The 27,310-nt window shown below is 40.7% G+C and overlaps 1 protein-coding gene across 2 annotated transcripts in view; it reads right to left on the bottom strand.

Moving 5' to 3' along the window:
• Positions 1-27,310, bottom strand: part of brinp2 (bone morphogenetic protein/retinoic acid inducible neural-specific 2) — a 219,620-nt gene that overhangs the window by 111,721 nt on the left and 80,589 nt on the right. For both annotated transcript variants that reach the window (XM_069164412.1, XM_069164413.1), the window contains exon 2: positions 11,367-11,825. In XM_069164412.1, the coding sequence (XP_069020513.1) occupies positions 11,367-11,758 (392 nt within the window). In that variant the 5' untranslated portion in view covers positions 11,759-11,825. The remainder of the gene's footprint in view (positions 1-11,366; positions 11,826-27,310) is intronic.

Raw genomic sequence — 27,310 nt, forward strand, 5'->3', positions numbered from 1 at the left:
TTATTTTATTATCAAAAGCAGCAGTGGTGGAGCAGGGTGGACATGTTCATCTCCACTTTGTAAGCAAGACTACATGATGAGGTGTCCTGCATATTGTTTGGCAATAACTGGAATTTCACCCTGGAGAATTACGTTTGAGTCCAAGAGACATGTTTTCCTATACATAGCCTTGCATATCTAACTTCCGTAATGTATGTGAAGTAATTTACATGACTTGCATTTAAAAAAAAAAACCTCATTTAACCCAAACCATGATCTTTTCCTAAACCACACTACTTGGGTTTTTTATGCCTTTTAAGCCTTTTTTTTATGGTGCATACCTCTGAAACACTAGCAGGCTGTTACAAAAAGACAGGATTTCACACGAGAATGGGTCGATATATAATACACCCAGGATTGATATCCTGACATTCATTTAATTTATTAGTTAATTAATTGAACATCCAAGAACTTTAAAATAACTATTTTAATGTGTTGTAGTGTATATCATGTGTCTTTAGCAAAGAAAGATCTCACTGCTTATTTCCAACAAATATATTTCATTTCATGAATATATAGAGAAAATATTGTTAAATTAAGAATTTGGAAAGTAGCAACGATGTTGATGCTGAACACATCAAACTGTCACTGGTGAGAGTTACATGCTTTCCATACCACCATCCACTTTTTAGCAAGTCTGATGCAGTTCATAAATGTGCCGGTATTCATTCTAAACAAAATGTTGCCACAATGTAATCTAACCAGGAATTGCATCTCCACCGTGGGACACAATTTAGTCATATGAAGATAATTTTTCCTGAGACAAAATAATAAAAACGTACTGACTCCACGTTTGGTCCCGTCTAACAAAGGCATTTTATTGAAATAAATTATATTCATGTGGATTTTTTTCAGGTTTCACCAACTAAACTAAACCTGAAAGCAACCTTTCTTCACAGAAAAAGAACACACTCAAAACCCATGAATACACTTTTATACAAGTGCATTGTTTGCTGTCTCTCTTGTGCTGGATATGTAGCAAAACATCAATGCAGATCACATGCATTATTATTGTACAATATACAAACACAATTTCAAAGAGTTTAGCCATTGGTCTTGTGTTTTTTTTTCCCCCTTCATTTTATGCATATGTGTCTTTCTCTCCCTCTGTTTCTGTTTCTTTGTGCTCTCCCTCTCTGACTGTGTGCGTTTGAACCCAGTTGGTGTCTAAGACCAGTGGTAGCGCACACAGCAGTTGGTGTTTCTTTTGTTTCATCCCTTTATGAAACAGCGAGGTTAACATATCAAACAGACCACAAAGACCCGCAGTCTTTGTGTTTGTGTGGCAGGGCAGCGTGTGACCCACATTTGTGTTATGTTGATTTGTGAGAGTTGTCGGTCAGCCAGCACACACACACACACACACACACACACACACACACACACATGGACACATACAGTATACACACACACACACACACACACACACACACACACACACACACATACTGTGCCCAACAGGCGAGTGTTTCCCGCTGCGCAGGCTGTTGCCTCCTGACTGTTTTCATCACAGAGCCACAGGCCTGTTTCTGGCCTGCTGCTCTGTCCACGCTAAGCTCTCTGCATCTCTGATGTTGTGGACCACAGAAGAAGCCCACAGTCTAAGCCCCCACACCACACTATCACCCCCCCACATGCTCATACACATACCCTCAGACCAGTGTCTCATCAGCAGCTAATCTATCTCAAGTCCAATAGAAGTATAAGTGAAAATTAAGCAGAACCCCTAACTGTCTCTATCAGAACTTCTTGACACTTTGTCATTTCAAAACGATGAAAATTGGAAAGAGTGTGATTGTTCCCCACAGTGCAATGTTCTTCCACAGCCAGATTCAGCCAGATGAGACGCTTCACTCTTCTTTGCTGGAGTTGGAGATCACGTAAAATTTGATTGGAGAAACAACAGCTTAAGGTTAAAGTTATTCCTTCACTTTGATGTTTGATTTTTCAAGACAATATCTAGAATCAAACAACACAATATATGTATTTCGTGAGTTTGAATGTAACCCTTTCTTTTTAAACACAATATTGCTCATATTTAGGTTGTGAAACGGTTAATAACTGCAGAAAAGACTGAAAATTGTAGTTAAAACCTTTTGTTTACAGGGGACACCAACCATACACACAGCAGCAATAGAAGACTCGATTAGGCAGATTGTGGCTGCAATTAATCTCCATTCTACATTATATATAACTCAAAAATGTCGTAAACTAGTGAAAATTGTCGCATAACGTTAAATTCTCAAACTGATGAACTATCACCAAGATAGAACTGGCACCGACATCAGCAGCACCGTACTGGTGGAAAATATGAACCCAAGACTCTGATTGATTTTTTTTTTTTTTTTTTTTTTTATATATATATTGTGACAAAAGCTTAAAGCATTTACACCTCACTGAGAAGCTTTGTCAATGTTTCAAAAGTTATTCAGTACAAATCTAACCTGTTTATCGCTGAGCAGTCGGTTACGTAATTAGTGAATCAAGGCTCTCCAAGTGTCCTCAGTCAAGTACACATGAAGAGGTGATAGAAATTTTCCCAGTCAAGTAATTCCAAATAAAATAAAGAACTAAAGTCCACGTAAAGTCACACAGTATTGGTGTCCAAGTTCACCTGAGAGTCTTGTATTTTACTTTTTAAAATTGGTAATAATCTCATTCATGACTTAAACCAAACCTGAGTCCAAGTAATGTCACCAGATGAAGATGAATGTGAAGAAATATGAAAATACAACTTTTGAAACTGAACACCTAGTAAACCAACCTGTTAACTACTATATTGACCAATCACAAACATGGACAAGTGGACTGGCAGCAGAGCGGTTTATTTACGAAGAGAGAATTATAATTTTTGAAAAATATGAAGTTGAAACATAGTCTAGTTGAAAGCAGCACAGCTGCAGCTGCAGCTGCTTAATGTCGGAAAGATGTGCTGGCAAAAATTTGCTCACTGTGAATGTGTAGCCTAAATTGAAAGACATAAATCACCGTACCATCACTAGTGCAGAGGAAGATTTGACTATAATTACAAGTGTGCATTTCATTAAATTATTTTGATCTTAAATGTAGTCTCAAGACATCCTTATCCTTTCACCTGCGGAGGTGTGAAACAGATTGAGTAGCAAATAAAAAATAAATGTAAAAACATAATTTAGGTAGGTTTACCATCATATCTTATAAGTACAACAAGAGCAGTGCTTTTGTGCTTCAATCAGTCTCTGTTGTAGGATGATGTCAGTAAAAATACAATAAAACAGAATCTATATCTCATAAAAATCACCAGAGAAAGCCACAGAGGTTTGTCGGTCTCCAAACACGCTGTCCTTCACAGAGGACCGTCTCCGTCCACAGAGAACCGTCTTACTCCACGGAGGATTGTCTCCCTTCAAAGAGGACTATCTCCCTCCAAAGAGGACAGTCTCCCTCCACAGAGGACTGTCTTACGCCACAGAAGACCGTCTTACTCCACGGAGGACTGTCTCCCTTCAAAGAGGACTATCTCCCTCCACAGAGGACTGTCTCACTCCACAGAAGACCGTCTCACTCCACGGAGGACTGTCTCCCTCCAAAGAGGACTGTCTCCCTCCAAAGAGGACTGTCACCCTCCAAAGAGGACAGTCTCACTCCACAGAGGACCGTCTCACTTCACAGAGGACCGTCTCATTCATTTTCAGAGAAGTGATTGGTCAGTAGGCAGTACTTTTTGGTCGTTTTGATCTGATATCTCCAACGTAACCTGTTCCAGACCAGATTAAGTTGGCAGCACAAGTAACCATGGTGATCTACTCGGGTTAAAAGAGACCCACCTTCGTGAAACTGGCAACCCTGCCTTTATTATCAATATACCTCGCAAACCCACTGATCTCACTTTGTAGAACACCCCTCTGGTGTCTGGATGTTAACAGCACATAATGTTAAGTCTTGTCAGTTGAGAGTTACGAGCTGCTGCTGATAAACCTGGTCGCAGGCTCATGGACCACTGTTGGTAGGTACTCACTTCTACTGACCGGCAGAACCACTCAAGCTTTGCTCTGTCAGACATCCTCTGGCCCGTTGTCTGGTCTGAACTATTTGGCCCTCATCAAAGTCGCCCTGGCGTTTACAGCTGTCCATCTGTTCCACATCCAACATGTTGACTACGAGGACCAACTGTCTACTTGCTGCCGAATATAACCCAGGCCTTGACATGTGCCATTGTTATGAGATAATCAGCATGATTTGCTTAATCTGTGAGTAGTCATAATATAATAAACTAGATGATGAATTAGACTTGTATGTCATTGTCACCAATGGACAGCCTCCAAACAGTACTCTCACGTGGAGTTAGAGTGGGATTTCTCCACAGCAAACTCACAGGAAAGTGCCGACATCATGACCTCATCCATTGATAGTGTTCCAGTTTGTTTAAGGCTGTAGCAGCTGATGCAACTTGGGCGAAGATGAGATTAAAGGATTTAACGGATTAGGGTTAGCCCAGGAAAATGTGGCTAACATGTATTCCCATCTCCATTACCCCTGATTAAAAGCTAATGAGAGAAGCCAATTTTACTCTTGCTCTGTGGAAAGTTAATGCAGAGAAAAGCCTGCCAGTGCTTATTTTCCTTAATGATAATCAGATATTAGCATTAGTAAGGGCACAGGAGTACAATTCGAAACAAGAGAGAAGTGCATTTTACATGTGACGGAGTCAGTGTTTTTCTCTTTACTCAGTGCAGGCCTCCTTTTTCAATGACATGCAGAATAAGTACCAACCCATGTATTATAGTCGAATTGCAGGATTAAGTGTTTGAGGTGAACTGTCAGTCTCATCATTCATTTATCCATCCTTCTATTACGTACATTATCTACAATTGCATTGATCAAATTTTGGAAAATGTTTATGAAAGGATGCTCCTCTCCATGTCATTACAGCACTGAAAATGTTTCATATTTGAAACAATGTTATTTTTGTGAAATATTATTCGAATAAAAATGAGACTAATAAAACAAAGAAACAAAACATTATAAAATCAACGGACGTGAATAGAAAACATGGCTGGATCCAACACTTGATTTTAGTAACTCATTTCATCCCTGCTTGGCACATTTTCCTTGAAGCTGTGATGTTGTCGGGCCCCGGCCTTGTTTCACTGCAGCTCTCAATGCTTTCATAAAAAAATTGGGAGGAAATGTGCCAGTGTTCTTGAGGAGTACTTTGAGTAGGATGCGTTGGCTGGAATGCACAAGTGCTTTGTTGTTGTGGGTAGCGGGGGATGCAGCAATCACACCAAAATATTTGGGAATGCGTTTACAAAGTACATGCTCAAAGGGGGTGGCAATGACTCAGATAGTGAAGATGAGGGATGAGAGGTGGCCGTCTTTTCTGATATAACAGGAAACTGTTACATAGGACTGACGGGATCATATCTGAAACAAAGGCTCTTCTTGCTTTTAGAGCGACATCCAGTTTTAAGCTGACAGGATCATTTTTTTTCCTGGTTACTACTTAGTAACTTACCTTATGTTGAAACAGCTGGTACAGCAAATGGATGTGCACATCACCAAAGGCTTAGTGCACAATAAACACAAGAACAGCTTCACCTGCCAGACAGACTCAGATTCATCCAATAGAAATTACCTTTACGTACAATTACTCTGCAACTGCAAGTATATTGTGAAAACAGTGTAATGCTGACCAAGTTATAATACCTGTTTAGATAACGAAGAAATTGATAATCAGTTGACATATTTGGCAACTTTCTTAAACATTGATCCTGAATGAATCAGTAAAATGTGTATCTTTATCTTTTCCCCAGAATATCAGAGGACTTGGAGGAACTGCATTGTTTTAGGAGAGCATGTAAAAAAAAAAGTCATATTTATTTAATATTCAGGGTTTGCAAACACAAAATGCTCCATCAGCTTTCATTCTGTGACAGTGGTAATGTTCATTTAGCTCGGTGAGTGGTGGGACTATTTGGTAAAACGGTCGGATCATTTTGTTTTTCTTGCTGATTCCACATATTTTACCAACTCAATACTACTACATTATTTAGAAGTTTTGGTGGCACACTGCTGCTGTTTTTTTCTAAGTCAAGAAGAGTGTGAAAATAAAATGTTATCAACACCAGAGGTGACTGGGGGACTTTTTTATAAAGTAACACAAGGTTCACTCCTTCGCCACCTCACTCATTTTCAGTGATCTCTCCTTGTTTATGCTGCTCAATTCAGTTCAGAATGATTAATTATCTTCTTGTAATCTGAAAAAATTATCTTTCTTTATTTTTGTCTCAACACAAATAATGACAAACACAATGACAGGACAAAAATTAGCTTTTTATATGACTTTTGCATGGCTTTTACTCTGAAAAACGATTTTCACACTGTATAGGTTAGATGCTCATGAAGTACTTTTTATAATTCCTCACTTGCTCTACAGTTGTGGCCCAGTCATGCAGTCGTTAGCAGTACCGGCTCACAGCAAGAAGGTTCTCAGTTCTAACCTCAGCTGGGGAGTTTACATGTTCTCCCTGTGCCTGTGTGAGTTTTCCCTGGGTACTTCTCCCACAGTCCAAAGATGCTTGTTAGGTTAATTGGCGATTCTAAATTGGCCGTACGAGGGGATTTGAGTGTTAATGGTTGTCTGTCTCTCTATGTTGGCTGTGTAATGGAGTGGTGACCTGTCCAGGGTGCACAACGGCTTCATCCAAAGACAGCTGGAAAAGGCTTTGGCCTCTCTGTGACCCTGTTCAGGATTAAGCGGGTAGAGATAATAGATTGATGGATGCTCTACAACTGTGCAACACAACATGCTACAACATCCAGGATTTCAATTTGAAGTTAAGAAAAAATTGGGAATATAAATATATTACACTCATAACTCCCCTTCTGCTGTTTTGCAAAACCTTTGTAATTCTGCTGCCTGTACAGTACTGACCGTGCGGTGGTTGGCGGCTGGTTGCCTGCATCAAATGAACAAAAGAAAGAAAAACAAAAACAAAAAAAGACCAGAAAAGGCAGCAAACGGCAGTCATCTGAGAGGGATGACTCACAGGCTGCCTCTGAGGGGAGAAAGCATTTCAACGCGAAAGCAGGGCAGATCCAGCAACAGCTCTATGACACAAATGGAAGCAGGAAAAAAAGGAAAAAAGAAGCAGGCGCTAAAAACTCCAAAACTCTAAAAAGTTACGAGAAAGGAAATCAGTGTCCCGCAGCTAAAAGCAAAGTCATGTGACAATCTGTCCCACTTATGTCATACAACTTTCACCTGTCATTTCACACTACACGTCCCCTTCATCTGTAAGTGATGCTGTCATTTCTATTTGATTCAAGTTGAGGCAGAGGCAGATGGAAAGGAGGGGAAGACAGCAGCGAGGGAGATGGATGGAAACAGGAAAACACTGTCATTTTGTATTTGGTAAAATAAAACTACTTTATGTTTGAGAGAAAATAGACTCCACATAGAAGGAGTTGGTCAGCTTGTTGTTAAAAGTGCCTTAGAAAGAGACATTTCTGACCTCCTGCTGTTCATGTAACCAGAGGAGCAGCCGGGTGCGGAAACAGAGTTCAGGGCTTAACTGACTGCAGGACTGCGAACCAGCTGCTCACACATCTTCACATACTCAGCTGACTTTTCCTGAATCAGATTAAAAGAAAGCCAGCCACACAACAGAAAGAGCCTGTACGGTTCATTTAGAAATGTTCCGTACACAGAAGCAATCTTTCGAAACATAGTCACAGTCAACTCCTGTAATGGTCAAAGAACAAAAAATATCGCAGATAAGTAGGACATATAATTGTCAGTAATGTCTGCATTAGTGACAGAACAAACAGCCCTGACAACTTCCAAGGCTTTGAGCTAGGATGATCTATTTTTAAAGAGCTGGAAGGGAAGGAGACGACAAGCCGAAGTAAAAAAAAAAAAATGGGAGTATAAATATATATAGTGGATATCTATCAGGTGTGGTATTAAATTTGAAATAATGATAATAGTGACAGGGCCCACATGAACTCTGGACTTGGCGCAGGACTCCACTGCATCATTCATAGACCACACAGCCTTCAGACACAGAGAGAAACCCACAATGTCCTCCCCAGCAGGGAAACAGTTTGCTCCAAAGGGAAGAGTATTAATCACAGTTATAAAAGCTTGTTTTCTTTCCTCTCCCATGCATCGGAAAAGGAAAGGTAATAAAACGCCGATGCAGACTATTGAATTCTCCTCCGATTATGTGAGGGTTAAGACATCAATAAAAAAAAATAACGATTTTAGTTTTTTAAAACTAAAAATATCCCAAGTCATGTGCAATAAATCTCACTCGTACATTCACTCTGCAGAATGACGTCGGCTCAGTGTCCAGCATATGCTACTACACCTACCTGACTTGCCTTCACTCATTACTGTGCACTACAGGCAGGTAACGTTTATGAGCAGACACAACTGGTACAGCAGGTGTTTGACAGGCATTTTGCCCTGATGCCTAACTGACAGGCTTCATACAGCCTGCCCAACTTTTAAAAACATGCATGAATTCCACTCTAAGTTCGGACTAATATGTAACATGAAGTCACTTTACAATGAAGTGATATAAGAGACATCTTGTCTCAATTAGTTTAACTTTTGAGATGAAAACGATGGGCATCTGAATAGATTCCATATTTTGCAAGACTGAAGAAGAGGAGATGGATTTTTTTTGTGGAAAGAAAACACTGGCTACAAATGATTATTACAAGTCGATGTCTTGAATCGTCATGTTGTTTATGTTAATATTTTTTAGATGTACATAGTGATCTGACAAACTTGATTGTCTTAGGTAAAAAGAGTGATTTAAACATGACTTAAAAATATCCTTTCACTGTTCCTTATGTGTGAACAGAAACAAAAAGAGAATTGAAGCAAGAACAGCTGAACTATCAGTTTGACTGTATTAAAATACAGCAGGTGTGATCACAGTGATGGAGTGAATATTTATCCAGCTGAGACTCACCCCTCTCCAGACTTCCTATTTACAAAAATTCTGGATGTATTTCATCTATCAGAGTGGATGAGCAAACCTTAATGTGAACCGGGTTTCCAGACTATAATCACAGCTGTGAGCAGTAGTCAGGCAGAGCGAGGCTATAACCCTCCCTCTGATCTACTAACCCCAACCCTGACCCCGTTAAATAAATACCTGACATGGCTGTTTGGATTATTAGATACAGTCTGTAATACAACAAAAAAAAGTAATATTATCAGTGTTCATTCTTATATTATACCAAACATTTAATGAAATGTGATGTTTTTTTGTTTTTTTCAAGCAATACCCTCACCAGGGTTTTAATACTTGCAAAAAGCAACATCCTCCCCTGTAAAGTTTCATCTGATTTCAGGCCTAATATGATCACAGAATATACATTTTTACATAAATGAAACCACACTAGTGGAACCAGTAGTTGCCGTGGTAAATATAACAAAGGGTGTACTCCAGCTGCTCCTTTATCACCACTGTCACTGAATGAGCTCAGGGACCTGCAGCACTGATGTATGTATTAGAACAGGTAAATGTCATTATGATACAGTTCACTTTTCAATTGTTCTGTTGTATTGCTGATTAAAAAGAAGGTGTTCTCATGATCATGAGAAGAATACTGAATAACCACTTCTAAGTTTAAACATGTTGGTCCTACCGGCTGGCAGAAAATGAAGCATCCTAAAATTGAAGTCGCTACTGTCTGTCATGGCAAGATATATCTATGTCGCACACGTAACTATTTTATTTTAGTCACTCTTCTTTTTCACAGTAAATCTTGCATCAAATGGTAAAACAATGGTACGGAAAATGTTAAGGCTCTCCCTTGCTCTCACTTAAATTACCATTTTATTTGGTATGCAAGTATAACTGGTGCTGCAGAGCTTCAGAGGCAGACTTTTTTAGTGAAGTTTAAAAATTGAAAGATTTTCATCTGTGCATGTTTTATGACTGTGGAGTTATGAGCTGTCAGGAAAGACATAATATAATGTCCTATAAGTGAGAGCTGAATGTTCAGACAATCATGTTTCTAGGACTGTAAATATATGCTATAAATTTTTTACATTGCAAGCTGTAATGGCTGCTCAAAAAAGGCTCTTTCATGGCAACCAATTCAGGACTGTACTACATTTTCCCTGATCCTGCTGAGCTCATGAATCAGAACAGAAAGATTGAGCAAAAAGTCAGAGGGATTGGAGAAAAATGTGATAGAATCACAACATACACAAGGCACATTACTTTAGTCTCTTTTATCTCTTTGCTCTCTTCACTCTTTTATCTATTCACACATTACATTGAGAGTATTTAAAGCTCTCACTTTAATCTGCCAGACAAAATACATTCATCATTCCCTCTGATCCATGTTTAGTCACTCGTTAAAGAGTCCAGCTCTGAACTCATTTTATTTAGTTAAATTAGCAAAGAACACATGAATCACAACAGTACTATAAGTTCACTTTAAAATCAGTTTCCCCACACAAATAGCAGTGGCAGTAATGGATTTAGATTTTTACCCAATCATTGCCAAAAAAATGTATCCAAAGGGCTGTATTTGAAAATAACCCTTTTATTTTTGAGTAAAAGTAATTTTTGCATTACATTGTCTTACACATAACTTATCGATTGAATTTAAGAGTGGCTGAAATGGTTAATTATTTAAACGCACACAACCCTGACAGGTCAACCAAACCAGACACGTCCATAAAGGTACCTCTTTTTGAGGCCTAATATCTAATTGATTAGAAAATACATTTTAGAATGACCACCAGAACACTGACCAGAATAAGTGCATTTAGCTAATGACACTTTGAAAATGTGTAGAAAAAAAATGATTGACTTAATATTTCGTGAGAGAATTTGGTGCGTTTCCAATAGCCCTTAGTGGTACTCCGTGGGAATTATCTTTGCCTTTTCTTTTAACTATTGTGCAGTTTAACAACTGTATGGGTTTAAACAATGTTGATCCTAAACCATCTGAAAAGGGATAATTCATGTTTTGATTATTCCTCACAACTCAAAGATATTCACTTTGTGATGTGATACTTCAGGTAAATGGGGGTTTGTAATAAGGGGTCACAAGCTGAAATGAATGGAAGCTAGATACCCTGACACACATACACACACTTAGTTCTTAGTTCACACACTAAGTGAGAGCGCCAGTTTAACACCTCACCTGTTGATCTTCGAAGTCCTGCTACATGCAGTCTCTATTTGTCTGTGCTTCACCTTTAAACACACACACACACACACACACACACACACACACACACACACACACACACACACACACACACACACACACACACACACACACACACACGTGCAGACCCGTCTCACCTGTAAATCTTGTATCTGGTAGAAAATCCCTGCTGGAACCTCTCTCTGAACTCGGTGTACTCCGGACATCTGTGGAAAGGTCCCTTCTCTGACAGCAGCCAGTCCAGCTGCCCTCCACTCTGTCTGGTGTTGAAACCCCACGCAGAGGAGGAACTGGAAGGGGACGAGGAGGAGGAAGAGGAGGAAGAAGATGACGAGGGGGATGACAGGGAACTGTGAAGCGTCTTGCCGCCGTGTCCCCCGCCGCCCACTTGTTCAGCTCGGGTGGACCACGGCAGCCATAGCAACACCCACGGCAACCATAGGAGCATTAAGGAGGACGCCGACCATCTAGCAAGGCAGGCGGAGCCATGGGAGCACCTCTCTCTTCTCATTGGCCAAGGAGTCGCCATGGTCCCGGTGGTGATGTACTAGGGCACCTGGGACCGGCATTTCTTCTGACAGTCACCTCCCGCTGGCCTGAACAAGACACAGGAAATATTTTCTTTAAATTCATGATAACACACTGAAACACATATTTTACCGTTTAAAGGAATGTCAAATAATTCATAGCTTGCTGTCACCACTGTACACATACTGTGATTATATGGGGCAGCATAATGTCCCCCAAAGTGGTATTTACAAAGTTAACATCAATCACAGCAGTGAGATTGTATTCATGTCGACTCTGTATGTTCACATGAAAGGTATTCTCTGCATCTCTCAGACACATAATTATTATTATTATTATTAAACCATGAGCGTTAATTAAATTGAGAAATGAGAGGCATTGCTTTGTTCCTACAAAGACGTTCTGTTGTCATAAAATCACATTTACTGAGGAGGTCACCGCTTCTTGTTAAAATGTAATCTGGCTTTATTTCAAATGTGTCATATCTGGATAAAATCCAGATTGGATTTTGATGGAAAAATAACGAACTCATCATACTTGTCAAATGTTGGTCTATCTGTTGCACAACATGGTTCTATAGTCTCAGTTACAACGTCTCTGTACCTTTATCTTGTGACCTACGACCTCACTCGGTACTATCTACAAAATCAGATATACAGAGGAAGTGGGGATGACTGTCAACTGTTTGTCACACTGTATATAAGCTGAACTACGGAGGAGAGACTTCGAGCAATGCTGGACACCTGTCTTTGAGTGTACATGTATTTGCTCCTTCTTGCAAGAATAAATGTCCGATATGTTTGATTTTGAATACAGCCTGTGAGTAATTTTTCTAACAGATTTAATTTGCTTTTGTAAACACTTAGCCACTTAAATATACGTCTGTGTTAACCAGACCACAAATCTGATTGCATCTGTCTACTGGGGCCACCAGCAAATCAGGATCTGCCAAGAGGGTGGAGATAATACATCTGAAGCTGTGAAGTGACTGATAAAAACCCGAGGAGAAGAATAAAGTGGGAACTCCTTCAGTTTTGTTATAATAACAGCAGTTTACCTTCATGACAATGCATTTACAGGCAACACAAGTTTTATTGTCTCCTCACCCATACAGATCGTTCAGGGATTGCACTGATCAGAGACATAATGCATGTTATGATGTCTCCTCGATTACACGTGTTGGAGTTCCTGTCAATCTGGACATGTAGAACAACACATCATTTCAGGGTCACATCACCAGATATTTTCACAGGTCACAGACCCTGTGGTTACTTCCTTCAACTGACATACTTACATTTTGAAAGGCCAAATTACCCGCATGTCTGGGGAAGGTGGCTCTGCAGTAATTATACCTTTTCAGCATCATAATGCATCACAGCTTTTAACCTATCTCTGATTCCCCTTCAGATGCATTTAGCATCACTGCTGTCAGTCTGCTGTCCAACCAAAATGCACAAGCTCACACTTCACATTTTTGGTCTCAGAATTTATTATATACTGTATAAAGCAAAGCAGGAAACATCCCCATGGGCCCCGATCCTTTGGGTTCCAAAGGCCCAGGTTGTACTTTGAGGTAATTACTGACATAAATTAAGTAATTACAATTGTGTTTTGTCATATGCCACTAAAACAAAGTAGCTGCTTCTAAAGGGGCCGGGGCCCTGATCAAAATCTTTTTTGAAAATCTTTTGGTGAATATTATGTTTACATGCTGCAGATTCTCAAACATGTACAAATTTTACAAACAGTTGTTTTTTTTTTTCATATAGTTTTCGCCCCCAGGGAACACTAACAGGTTAATCCTGCGCTGTCATCAAAACATAATATTCATTAGATGTCTGTGTTGTAGTTTCTGATGTGATTACTGTCTCTGTCCTTTGGTCCCTTTAAACAACCCCCAGACAATGAGCATGAGACTCTGCAAAGTCTTTCCAAAATTGTGTGTAATCCTCACAGACAGGATTTAACAATGCTGGAAGGTTATTAAGAACTATTTGTTATGCTGCAGCCAATTGGGCCCCCGGCGTTGGCACCTTCACTGTGCCGCCGGACTGGCTCTACTCAGATGAAAGAGAGAGCTAAATGTTGTCACGCAGGGCAACACTCAGTCACAAAGTGTCCTAAAACAGGAGCTCGACAGTGGGGAGTTACTGTATGACATCATGCACAATATGCAGGAACATTCAGCCCAGTAACCCCCCCCCCCCAGAGTAAACTGGACTATTGATTTCCTTTCAATGCCAGAATTTAGTGTTAATGCAAGAAGTAGTGTCTCATTAATGTAATGACATCCTGAATAAACACTACATCTGTGCATCATCAAGGACCCTGGACAAGAGACTGGGCAGTGATATTCGCTGTCTGTAAACAAAGTGTCACAACCAGACAGTCAAAATCATGTGTTCTTTATCTCAAAGGCACAGCATGGAAACTGTGATTTTCCTTCCTTTTGCACTGCATTGTCAGTCACTTAACTGCCACGTGAAAGTGAAATGTGTGTTTTCTTCATTCTTTTTTGTCAAAGGTATGTGAATGTTGCAATGTCATGCAGCTGTAAGATAAATTTGGCCCCCAACAAACTCTGTGAAAAGACCAAAATCTACAATGATTTTTTTTTTTTTTACTGTTTAATGGCCTTCAAGATGTGGGAGGAAAAAAGTAAACCTTATCCTAAGATTTTTTTTTTTTTTTTTTTTTGACTCAAGGTATTGCTTTAATGATAACTGTAAGTGTAGCACAGGAACTGCCTTTTCTCCAAAACACAAATTTGTGTTTACCTTTTTGAATTTCAGTCTAAATGCTGATGAGGGAGGAAACCTGTCTCTTGTGCTATTCCGAGCATATTTAGCCAGTCATTTATACAGTGTATGAGTACAGTGCCAAAGTATTAACATGACCCGTGAGTGATTTTAGCTAGAGTTTTCCTTTCAATATCCTGTCTGTTCTTTTGACGGCTTTGTAAAATAGGTGCATTTATTAGGACCTCAAATCCACTTTTCAAACCGAATCCAAGGCTCTGAATAGTTGTTAAAATGAACAAAAAAGCATTCTTGTCACTTGAAAATTGCAAAGATTGCTCAATTGGCTTCATAAAGTACAAGCACTGTACACAGAGAAGCTATTGTGAAATATCCCTATTCTTTATTAAAAAAAAAAAGAGGTCAAATGAATAGCTGTCGACATGAAGGTGACCACAGCTGTGGAACCTTTGAAAGATACAGAGATCAAATATTGAATGACTTTCCAAAAAAGTTTCTTAGCAACTGACATTCAAGTGGAGCAGCACTTGTAACACACTGAGTGTACAACATACAGAGGAGTGCCACTGTGACATGCCCGACTGTTTTCAGAAACTTTGTGATTCGTGTGTTTGGACAAAACATGTCATCACCTGGCTTCATTCAGATCAGTGGGTGGTAACAGCACAACAGCAAAAGTGTGAATTTTCAGCATCTAAGATCAAACTCTGTTGCTTTATTTAGTAAGCCCATAGACACATACACACACACACACACACACACACACACACACACACACACACACACACACACACACACACACACACACACACACACACTGCTATAACACAATTTTTAAGATGACACTTTGAAATGAATTCAGAACAGCCTTTAAAAATCAAGGCTCGCCCTTCATTTCCCTGTTAATGACTAGCAGGATTGCTGGGTGGAGTCTTTGGGGACAAATCAGCATTTCAGAACAGATATGTAAAACAGTGGAGAATATGCTTTAAGTGAATTGGGATCTGAAGTATTCCCTGTTTATCTTACAAACAAATTACAGAATTAATTTCAGGTGGATGAATGCCGGCTCAGACATGAAAAAACAATACTCATGGTGCTGCATTTTTAATTTTCGCCTCCTGTACTGAGAGATTACTACAGTTTGAAAAGGCAATTAGCAAAGTCATCTGTCAAACGAATGTATTTACGGAGCTAAAAGCAGGATGCAAACTTAATGAATAGGATGGTATGCTGATGTTGTTTCATGTACTGTTTGGCCCAGAGGTAAAGCTGGTGTAAATTAAAAATGTACCAAATGTACCAACAAATATATCCCGTTTTGTTATGTCCTGAGAGAGATCTAAATCATCATGTCAGCCTCAAGAGCCTGTTTAACAAATTCTTCTTATATATATTTTTAGAGTTGCCATGCAAACACATTTTTTTGTTGTGCTGTGTCTCTTGTAGAATTATAAATCCTTGTTATGATTTTGATGGTTTTGTGCATGTAAACCCCAATTTTTAAAACTCAGATAAGTCCTTATACAGAGGCCTGTACTATTTAACTTTTCAGAACTTTCAGGCTGGTTCACTTCTTACAAGGATACATCACCATGGTAACTTATGCTATATCAAAACATATAACAGCACCACCAACTGACAAATAAATTATCTTGGAAAATGGCATCACCAATCATAGATGATCTCTTGGAGCTCAGTGCATAGACCTGACACAGTTTTCAGACACCGACAAACCCTGACAAAGTTCATTGTTTTTGTACACTGGTTTAAACCTACAGCAGAAACTGAGTAAACCTGGAAAGCCTTAAAGTTTACTTACAAGATAAGAAATAAATATAGAAGTGAAATTTAAAACGGTAGGATTCCTGTCCTATTTGCTCCCCAGTCGATGGCAGCTGAAATAAAAAGACTACAACTGTCAAACACACCATAACAATACACATCACATTAAACTCTATCTGATTTTGAAAATCTGTGAACTTATCAACGGGGCATTGCATTAACACAAATATTGATAGGTTCTTTGCAGTATTATAGTACTCTATCGTCAAATGTTTTTTGTATACCACCTGTCTTTTGTGTTAGTTGTATTTTTCTCACTACTTGAGTTTCAATGTGTTATAGAAGATAACAATAGATTTAGGTTGATATGTTTTCTTTTGTCTCATTTTAATGGACAGATATTTTTATATAACAAATTGGGTTTTTAAGGGAGAGACTGAGAAATATTTAAACATTCATAGAATAATAGAAAATAGACACAAATGTGTACTCTCTATGGAACAATATTATGATGAAGTAAGAATCCGTTTTACAAAAACAAGAGTGAGTTCTATCTACAGAATGAATAGACTTTATCTAAAATTACAAAACCAAACAACTTCACTCCAACAAATGAAACCTACTTTTTTTTTAATTAATTGGTAGATTGTTCTTTTCCACCTTTTTCTGAATATATATGTATGAACATATGTGTTCATGTGAGGCAGCTCATTCATATATGTTGGAAGTGGTAGTGATTCAGAAAAAAAAAGAAAAAAGTATATATTTTTAATGGTTTTCCACTCGGGGAAGCTGTGAGATTTGCCTTTCAAATTAAGTTCTTTAACTTCTTGAAACGCCACCTCTCGCAGAAATAAGCGTTCACCATAACTGCCAGGCCTTCTCCTCCGAGACTCCCCCGCTAATTATAAAATGCATAAAACATGCTGTGAAAGCCAGTGAGACAATAGAGGGAAATTGTGAATTTTTAGCCCTGACATTTAATGTTCGTCTTGCATTATTCACACACCCTTTACGTATTTACCCTTCTCTCCAACCCAACCTGGGGGAGCAGGAGGTAAGGCAAGAAGGCACGGACACCTCAAATCCATATTGGAAGAGAGGGATGGAGAAGGGGGTGTGACGGCATCCAGGTGGAATGGAAAAATCGACCACGTGTCGTGCTTAAATAACATCTCGGAGATGACAGCAGAGTCAAGGGGGAGCTGGGGCTTATGTTTATTGGATTTTTTTTTTTCCAATCGCCTTCACTGGGCAAAGAGTGAGTTGTTGTACTGTGTTTGCACAAAACGGGAGAAGGCAAGAGGGAAAAGGGGGGAAATGATAAACATAGGGAAAACTGGGATAGAGAAGGGGGGAGAAAACAAGGATCGACATTGACAGACAGGGGAATTTTTATGTGGAAAAATAAAATGTCTCTTTAAAAGAACGTTCTCCTTCCACTTCCCACCCAGCTGCTAAGTGACCAAAGTGAAAACACTTTGACCTCCTGACTCTTTTACATCCTTTTTGTTTCAGTTAGGAGGGCAAATAATAATGTGGGGTAGCCAGTGTACTTTTTTTTAGTTCGTAGTTTGTAGTCAGACAAAATTACAGCCTTCATTTTTCTCTGCAGCTGAGAACATGAACCAGAATTCATCAGCTCACTATCTGTGTGCAGCAATTACTGCAGCTGGGGAGCCTCATTGGATCTGACACACATATGTGTTTCATGTTTCGTTGGTAACCGCGGATGTGTGTGCAAAATCTGAATTCATTTCTGTGTGTGTGTGTGTGTGTGTGTGTGTGTGTGTGTGTGTGTGTGTGTGTGTGTGTGTGTGTGTGTGGCTGTGTGTGCATATGCTGCCAAGCACCTGGCCGGGCCCTTGGCAAACATTATGGCAGGTGGAGGTCCATCAGCATTAGAGGCCAGCTGTATTCTCAACCCCAGCAGCTCACTACTCACCTATCAGTGTTTATACGAGTCAGCAGCAATAGCCGGCCAGCTGCACACCTGCTCCAACCCCCCAGTAATTCAGGCTCACCACACACTAAGGCTGGGAGGTGGGGTGGAGGCGAGGGGGCTACCGAGCTGGACGGACGCTAGCGGAGGAGGATTGATGCTAACGAACCGGGAGTCAAAGAGAGACCAACAGGAAGGCTAAGAGAGAGTGTCAGAAGGAGAGTTGGACGAGTGCAGAGGAAGAGACAAAAAAGAGAGGAAGAGAATGTCAGGGACAGAGAGGAGCTCACATCCACATTTTGATTTGGGTTTAGGTTGGGTGTGAATAGTAAAAGCTGGCTGGAGGGCACAAAGTGGATGCCAGTTCTCTCTGTTTGGACTTTCACCAGACTCAATCAATATAAAAGGGGTAATATATCTATGTGAACAATGTATAGATATACAGAACAGTGTCTGTCACTCCCCCAGAGGATTTTTGCAGAATCCAGACTCCAGCTACATACTGTGCTGCCTTGGTTTTCATAGGCCAGCCTCTACAAAAGCCACGGTCGAGCTTGTACAATAGTGAGGGGCCTGGGGAGCAGAACACAAAGCAGTCTCATGGTTGTAGAATTGTACTTCTTTGAACAAAAAGCACTAACAGCCCTTTTTTGTTTCTGTTGTCTTTTTTTTCTAAACTTGAATTCCATACCTTTCTATTTTTGCATTGTGTTGCACATGCAAATATTTTTGTATTATAACCCTATAAAAGAAGAAGACAAAACTGCATAACGTAAATAAAATACCAGTTTCTTATATAAGATGTTCAAGATTATCATGTGGATGATAAAAATAAAAAAAATTGGAGTTTTCTTTTATATGTAGATATCCTTGTTGCCATCCTGAAGAGAGAGGTCCAAATGTTCTCATTCCCAGTGCATCAAATAAAAAGAACACGTGTTTAGGGGTCAAGAAAGGATCATAGTTTGGGTTCAAATAAGACGTTTTAGATAATCAGCATCAGGTATGTAATATAAACTGCGATTACATACGTTAAAGAAATCCACGTTGACTTTTATTTTGTCTTGTACGCCTTGTCTCCTGAGTGAAAGTGCGGTTTGTGCGTGACATGGTGTCGCTTTTTCAGTATGTAATGGATTTTATGATTGAAATGAAAATAGATTTTTTTTTTAAGAAGCTTTTTTCAGAAATATTAATTGTGAAATGTCAATATAACTTTAAATAAGTACTCCACTAAAGAAATAGAAGAATAAACAGAGACTTGCGCCCTGACATATTTGTTCAAACAAGTCTCATAATTACAAATTTTGAAACCGGTGAGGAGATAATTTGACTGTAAACATTCTGAAATCAACTTGATAAATTTGCATGCAAAACAAAATCCATCCAAATCTCCCCGCTGACTGCAGGCAAACAGGGACTCACTGGGCTCCAAAGAACGGCACTCCGCATCTATTTTACTGACCTCTGCAATCTGTCGACATCAAATTAAACCACCTAAATTAAGCTCCCTCTTAAAATCCAGCGTGCGTTTTTTTCTGGAGGTAAAAAAAAGAGATTGGAGCAGGGAAAGGTTGACCGTCTAACTCCTACATGTAGCTGTCAATAATTTATGAGGCCTTCTCGAAGCCCGTGGAGACAATTAGGAAAAATCAGATCCACCTACTGAGCTCTTTTACTTTTTAATAAAAAACTTGTTAACAATCTGGGGAAAGTAGAATGATAAAGGCTATAAACAAATGTGACCTGCGGTTAAAAAGTGTGACTGGATTAATCAGCAGAGAACAATAAACAGGGGCATTAAAGGGCATCTGATTAAAAAGAGGAAAAGGGGAAGTTGTAATTGGCTTTTTCTCAGACTCCCAGCGCCGACAGGCTGAGTCTGGTTTAAGCAAGCAGGTGCTAGGAACCACCTCATATGCACAGTACACATTACACGCACACACACACATACACAAACACACACACACAGACACACAAACAAGCACAACTGGATTATGAAGCAGCTGAACCAGCAAGAACGTCAGCGCACATGCAACATAACGCCAATAATATCTGATGGCCTGTGGTTGGAAAGTGGAACCCTTACAAATGATATGCTGTGTTGGCTACCTGTGTGTGTCTGCTCGTGTTTCTGTGCAGTACATATTACATCCATGTGTGTTAGTGTGTGTGTGTGTGTGTGTGTGTGTGTGTGTGTGTGTGTGTGTGTGTGTGTGTGTGTGTATGTGTATGAATGTCTTCTCAGTGTGTTCTCTGGCCAATTTCCAGCGAGACAAACAAACAGCCATATGGTCAATTAAGGCCCATCAATACCTCTGTTAACATCTTTACCAGCTGATAATTAAGAAAACAACAGCCTGTCAGCAGCACACTCTGTTGAAAGTCACTTTACCACTCCTCACGCACCCGTTCATCAGTGTTAGACAAGTCAGAAAATGTTGCTTTTGCCAACAGATCACTCAGTGTGTCAAGCGACAAGCAGAATATAGTAGTAGGGGGTTTATTACTTTACTACTGACCCCCACTATCAAAGGCAGCTTTATTATTTGCTTGTGCTCCAGTTAAAACAAGTATTTAATTAATCAATTAGACAGGCAATTCAATTATTATAAATTTGGCAATTGATTAATCATTTCAGTCGAGTTGTAAAGGGACATTTTCAGGAAATCTTAGTTTCCCAATGTGGTGTCACGTAAAAATGGGCACTTTTCACAATTTTCTGGCATCTTGTACATTATCCACCATTGAGTTAGGAAAGAAAATTATTGTCAGATGTATTGATGAAGGAAATAACAGAAAATGTTGGATTCTTGCTGTTTAGAATGCCCTTATAGATTTCCTTTTAATAATTTGCTATCTTAAAACAACCAAGCTCTTAAATCCAGATTGTAACATAAGCTCTCTCCACAGGATGGATGAAAGAGGAAACATTTTCATTCATAAAATGATGTTGAGTCAAATTATACATAACTACCTGCTTTGCTTGTTTGGTAATCCAGTTTTGTGGAAAGCCATTGTTTGTATATTAAGACATATTTAAATAACGCCATTATTAACTCAGAAGACACAGCTGGCATGCAAGATGCTCGCCTGCAATCAGGAGAAATTTGAGGTTCACTGTCTTGCCCAAGGACACTTGACTATGAGGACAGGAGCTATTCAAAGAAAATTGAGGCAATGTATCATCACTCATTAAACAACAGAAGGGGGGGGGCAGAATAGGAAAAATAGTAAGACTGAACTGCGGTAGCACATGGGGAGAAGTGGAGAGTATTTAACTTTAATTTGGTCTGACAAAGAAATCAAAACTCAACTTGAAAAATGAATAAAAATGTGAAGACTTATAACTTATTTTCTGAGAGGAAAATGCATGCTGGTTGTAATGCTTAAACAGCCATATTATAGTGGCAAGAAAATAAATATGTTCCGTATTTTTTCACTATTCAAACCGACTAAATCTAAAACATGCTAACGTCAGACGCATGCCGTCTACAAACCAATCTATGTCAATCACAGCTACAGATGTTGTGATGATTACAGTTCTGCAGATGTGTGTTTTTAAAAGCAGTTAATCGAAACCTTTGAGTTTGCATGATCTCCCTGTGCCCCCGGGTTTTTTCCGCCTGCTCTGGCTTCCTCCTACAATCTAAAGATATGCCCACTTGGTAAATTGGGGATTCTAAATTGGTCATAAGTGTGAATGGGAACTTGAATGGTTGTCTATCTTTCAGCATTGGCCCTGTGATAGACCTGCAACCTGTCCAGGGGGTTCCCAGTCTTTGCCTAAAGGATAAAGGGGGTCTCGATAATGGATGGATCGATTGTATGATTCTTCTACATAAAGCACCACATATGTTACACCATTGTACCCTCTATCTTTCTATATCTGTCACTCATCCTTTATGCCTCAACCCATCTTTCTTCCACCACTGTGATTACCCCCTCCCTTATTAGCTGTTCTTTTTTTAACCCTAACCCCCCTGCCTCCCTTTTTCATTTTTTCCATCTATGGGTCTGGTAATTACACAAGCTGCTCACCACTGAGTTAAGCTGCCCCATAAATCCTCTATATACATGCTGCAACATCTCCTTTTATTAGTTGCTAGCTAGTTTAATCCTTTCCAAATAAATCCACACGGAGTGAGCTGGACTTTGGCTATATTCTGCCAGCAGCAGAAAGCAAATTCTGGTAATTGAAAAGTCCGTGGGGAATGGGGAAGTCAAATTACACCCCACCGTGCAGCACTATAGGCGAATCTGAGGTTATGTTTGAAATATACATGAGAGTCACTTATGCCCATATATCCCTCTGGATGAATTATCTACTTTCCATAAATCGTGGTAATGATGCAGAGTGGTCACTCATGACACATCTCTGTGACCTGTTAAGGCAAAACCCGAGGGGAAATTACCTGGAAAAACCCAACAGGAACTGAATGAGAATGTAAGATGGCAAATATTTCAAGTTCTCCAAATGTAACTGAGAAATACATTTAGGCTTAGTTTGAATAATCTCTTGGAGCTACACTTTTTTTTTTTTTTTTTTTTTTTTTTTTTTTTTTTTTTTTTTTTTTAATGAAATGGTTATTTGCAGTTATTTGGTTCCCAAACTGTTCAAACCATCTACCACTATGTACCAAACCAGATTTTCCAAGTACAACTTCTCACAGTAGATACCTACAGTTTCATGATGACATGATGTTACACTATGTGGCTAAGAAAACAATTATCAGGACTTTCAGAGAGACTGTTACATACCATGAAATGGAGCCTTGCGTACAGACCACATTTTGAGAATCACGGGTTAATAGTAATGTAACCAGAGAGAATTATTTCAGCCTTTACATTTTGTTGGTATTTTTTTAATTTGATTTTAACCGCACCTATTAGTCGATTTTGGATTCAATTGCATCCACTAAATCAACATAACCGCAGCAGGCAGCTGTGTATTACCTTCCCAGCATGAAACAGTAGACATACAAATTTAGAATCTAGCTTGAGAATATGATGGAAGATTTAGTAGCAAAAAAAGCAAGATATGTGCCTTATGAGTTATTAGAGACCAAAATGGAGTATATAGGAGAGAAAACCATCAGCTGGCCAAGTCAAATCATAAAAATGGATGTCATGACAGGTCTCCAAAAAGTGAAGCCAAAATATCTCAGAAAATGGTCCTGACGCGCGCTGGTGAAATAATTTGCAACCAGAGTTTGCACAGTGGTGACAGAGAGCTGGACATTAGTATCATTTCACCACCTGCTCACATATTTTGGCTTGACCGTTGTACAGTGGGAGGAAGGTGATGATGTATTGTTCATTTTCATATAATGATTAACAGAGGCAAAATAATAAAGCAATATTATACTTTAAAAAGTACTTGTAACTTTAAAAAGTATCATTTTTTTCCTGTTTTGTACATCTGCTTTAATGGTGTTGTCCAAATGCTGACTGCCGGGTTAACTGAAGGGTGAACTTTTGTCCAAAACACAAGCTTACGGAGGAGAAATAATAGAGCAGAATTCAAATGTCATGGCACATGGCAGTATCATAGCTGCTAATTACTGAACCACCCCAAGCTGATTCTAAAAATAGTCAGTGATGCCTGAAACAGTTAGCTCACAAAAAATGCTAACAAGCTCTTTGCGGAACTGTCCACAGTTGAATAAAGGCTTTTACATATACAAACAGTTGGCAGATAATTGAGCCAGCATTGGGCCCCTTGTGGGTCATCAGATGCTTACCAGTTTGGCCACATAGGCTAATAGGGCAACCCTGCAATTAGCACTGGTCTAAATGTAGCTGTAATGATTATTCCCACTATTACACTGACAAAAGGGCTTTTACTGAAAACACAAACGAGCCGTAATGTCATTGTGGTTGCTGGACTGACACAGTTTCTGATAAACAAGCTGCTGCCACAAATAGAAGCCACAATGTCAACCAAACACATCCATTCAGGTAGCTTTTTTGGATGCACAGCTGTTTGAGTGAGTGAATGCACAGATTGTAGTTGTAGCCAACATAAGAGTTCTTGACAAAAAAATAAATAACGGGCCACTGTTGCAGTCTGAATTAATGGTCATATTGGAGTCTAGAGGTTAGCTTTTCATCGCTAGATGAATATCCTTATTGTTTGCATGTAGTTATTTGCTTTTGTTATTGCATCGTTAATAGTCAATGTTATATTCCATGTCAAGGTGGAGGTTGATTAGAAGGTTGATTGATTTTGTAGGTGCTTCAAATTCCTCTCGCAATATTTTTCCATTCTTTAAAAGCCTCAGTAATGGTGCCACTGTGTTACATTTGAGCTGCCTCTGATACTGTCATTTGTGACAAACAGCAATGACCACAGCATTGACCAGCGGCATCCATTAATCAGCCGTTTACTCAGTTCTACCATCTGCCAATACTGCTAAATTGACAATAACAACCATTAATGAGTAGAATTAGCCAAAGGCGCGGGCCCATCACATTTAAAAGGAAATCCATAGATAAACTGCTGATCATTTACTGCTGGATAGGTCACTTCCAGCCATCAGAAGCTTCCTGGTAATCTGACAGACATAAAGTACAGAAGATATGACCAGAGGAGAGGGAGATTTACACACATGCACTTATTCCGGTACATAAAAAATAGAACAAAGCTTTTCCGGCAGTCGTTTACTCAATAAATTATACTAATATGCAATCACTGTGCTTTTTGTGATAATATTTTTCAAGCCCGCCACAACAAAAGGCTGCCAAAGCACTGTTCCTCATCAAATTCAATAATCTATTATCACCATTGGTACAAATGTTACAATGGATGGGACTGTGAGAATAGCCAGCACTACAGACTGGTTAACTTGGTCCGTGTCAAAGGAATGCTCTAATGCTGGAGAAGGTGGTGATGGAGCAGTTTGTGGGGGGGCTGCCGGTCAAAACATCAGCGTGGGTATGCTGCCACCGTCCCGCGTCACTGACGACGGCCATCATTTTGGCAGAGGAGCACCCCAGCGGTCCCCAGGCGTGTCCACAACGACTGTACAACAGAGGGTCCAAGCTGAGGCAATTCACACCAGGAGAAAAGGTACTTGTATTGCTTCCTTCTTCCAGCTCGCCAAGTGGCAAGGGCCCTTTGTGGTCACACGCCGAGTTAGAGGACGTCGACTATGAGGTGGTGCGATCTGACAGGGGCAGAGCTACGCAGATCTACCACCTCAACCTCTTAAAAGCATGGAGAGAGGCGGAGTCTGTTTCTCTGGTGTCCGCGGTATCTGAGAGAGAGGAGCTGGGGCCAGAGGTTCCAAAATCCACCAATCCTGCCTCACTCCCTTATGACGCCCATCTCTCCGGGACCCAGAGAACAGACGTTGCCCAGTTGCAGAAGCAGTTTGCTGATGTGTTCTCCCTCCTGCCAGGAAGCACGAACCTCATACTGCACAACATTGAGATTCCTCCGGGCGTGACGGTGCGGTCACGACCCTACAGGTTACCTGAACACAAGAGAAAAGTGGTTCAGAGGGAATTGGCTGCTATGCTGGAGATGGGAGTAATAGAATAATAGAAGAGTCCAACAGTGCCTGGTGCAGCCCCATTGTTCTTGTTGTCAAGAAGGATGGATCTATACGGCTCTGTGTGGACTATTGCAGGGTGAATTATGTGTCACGATTTGATGCGTACCCAATGCCCCAGGTCGACGAACTCCTGGACCGACTGGGCACTGCGCGTTTCTTTACAACACTGGATTTAACCAAGGGCTACTGACAGATTCCTCTCTCGACAGAGTCCAAGGAAAAAACAGCCTTCTCCACTCCGTTTGGGCTATACCAATTTACCACACTTCCCGTTGGGTTGTTCGGTGCCCCGGCCACTTTCCAACGCCTCATTGACCGGGTGCTGAGTCTGCACGCTGCATATGCTGCCGCCTACCTGGATGATATTATCATCCACAGCACCACCTGGGCGGAGCATGTGCAGCAGGTGGGTGCAGTGCTGGAGTCCCTGAGGCAGGCTGGGCTCACCGCCAACCCAGGGAAGTGTGCAGTTGGACGGAGGGAGGTACGGTATCTGGGGTACCACCTGGGTGGCGGGCAGGTGCGCCCTCAGGTGGACAAGACTGCTGCTAGAGGTGAGGCGGTTTTTGGGGCTGGCGGGTTATTATAGACGGTTCATCCCGAACTTTGCAAATCTGACCAGTCCCATGACCGACCTGACCCGGAAAGGTGCCTCAGATCCGGTCCAGTGGACGGAGCAGTGCCAGTGGGCATTTCAGAGGGTGAAACAGGCTCTCTGTGGGGAACCACTCCTCCACACACCTAACTTCTCTCTTCCCTTTACCCTGCAGACTGATGCATTGAACAGAGGGCTGGGGGCCGTTTTGTCCCAGCAGGTACGGAGGGTTGACCGCCCTGTTTTGTACATCAGCCGGAAGCTATCCGAGAGGGAGGCCAGGTACAGCACGGTGGAGAAGGAGTGCCTGGCCATCTGGTGGGCGGTCGACTCCTTGCGCTACTACCTCCTGGGACGCCCATTCACCCTCTGTTCACACCACACTCCACTCCAGTGGCTGCACCGCATGAAAGATACCAACGCCCAGATCACTCGGTGGTATCTGGCTTTACAGCCCTTTAATTTCAAGGTGGTCCATAGGCCGGGGGCGCAGATGCCCGTGGCTGACTTTCTCTCCCGCTCTCAGGGGGGGAGGGGGAGTGGGTTAGGCCGGATGGCTCCCTGGCCTAAGTCGGGCGGTGGGGGTAAGTGGTGGCTGGGCGAGGTTTGGTTCAGCTGCAGGAGGGACTGATTGGGGGAGTGGTTCAGGGAACGGTGCCTGGAAGAGGCTTAATTGGCACAGCTGCAGGTAATCACTGATTGGTCTCTCTCCACATAAAAGCACTAGCAGGTCACCAGACGGGTTCGCACTCCTGAGGACACAGAGCAGCAGGCTGGCTGCGGACAGGACGTGTGGCGTACGCTCTAATGCTCGGCAGGAGAGCACAATTAAAGGAGAACAATATTTATATGGAATAAACACGGTTACAAATTGTACTGGGCTTGTTGTTGTTCATCCGGACCGGAAGAACCC

The sequence above is a fragment of the Embiotoca jacksoni genome, unplaced genomic scaffold (genome assembly GCF_022577435.1).
Source record: "Embiotoca jacksoni isolate LCO1_2020_lvr unplaced genomic scaffold, fEmbJac1.0.p SCAF_31, whole genome shotgun sequence".
In the NCBI taxonomy this organism is placed as follows: domain Eukaryota; kingdom Metazoa; phylum Chordata; class Actinopteri; family Embiotocidae; genus Embiotoca; species Embiotoca jacksoni.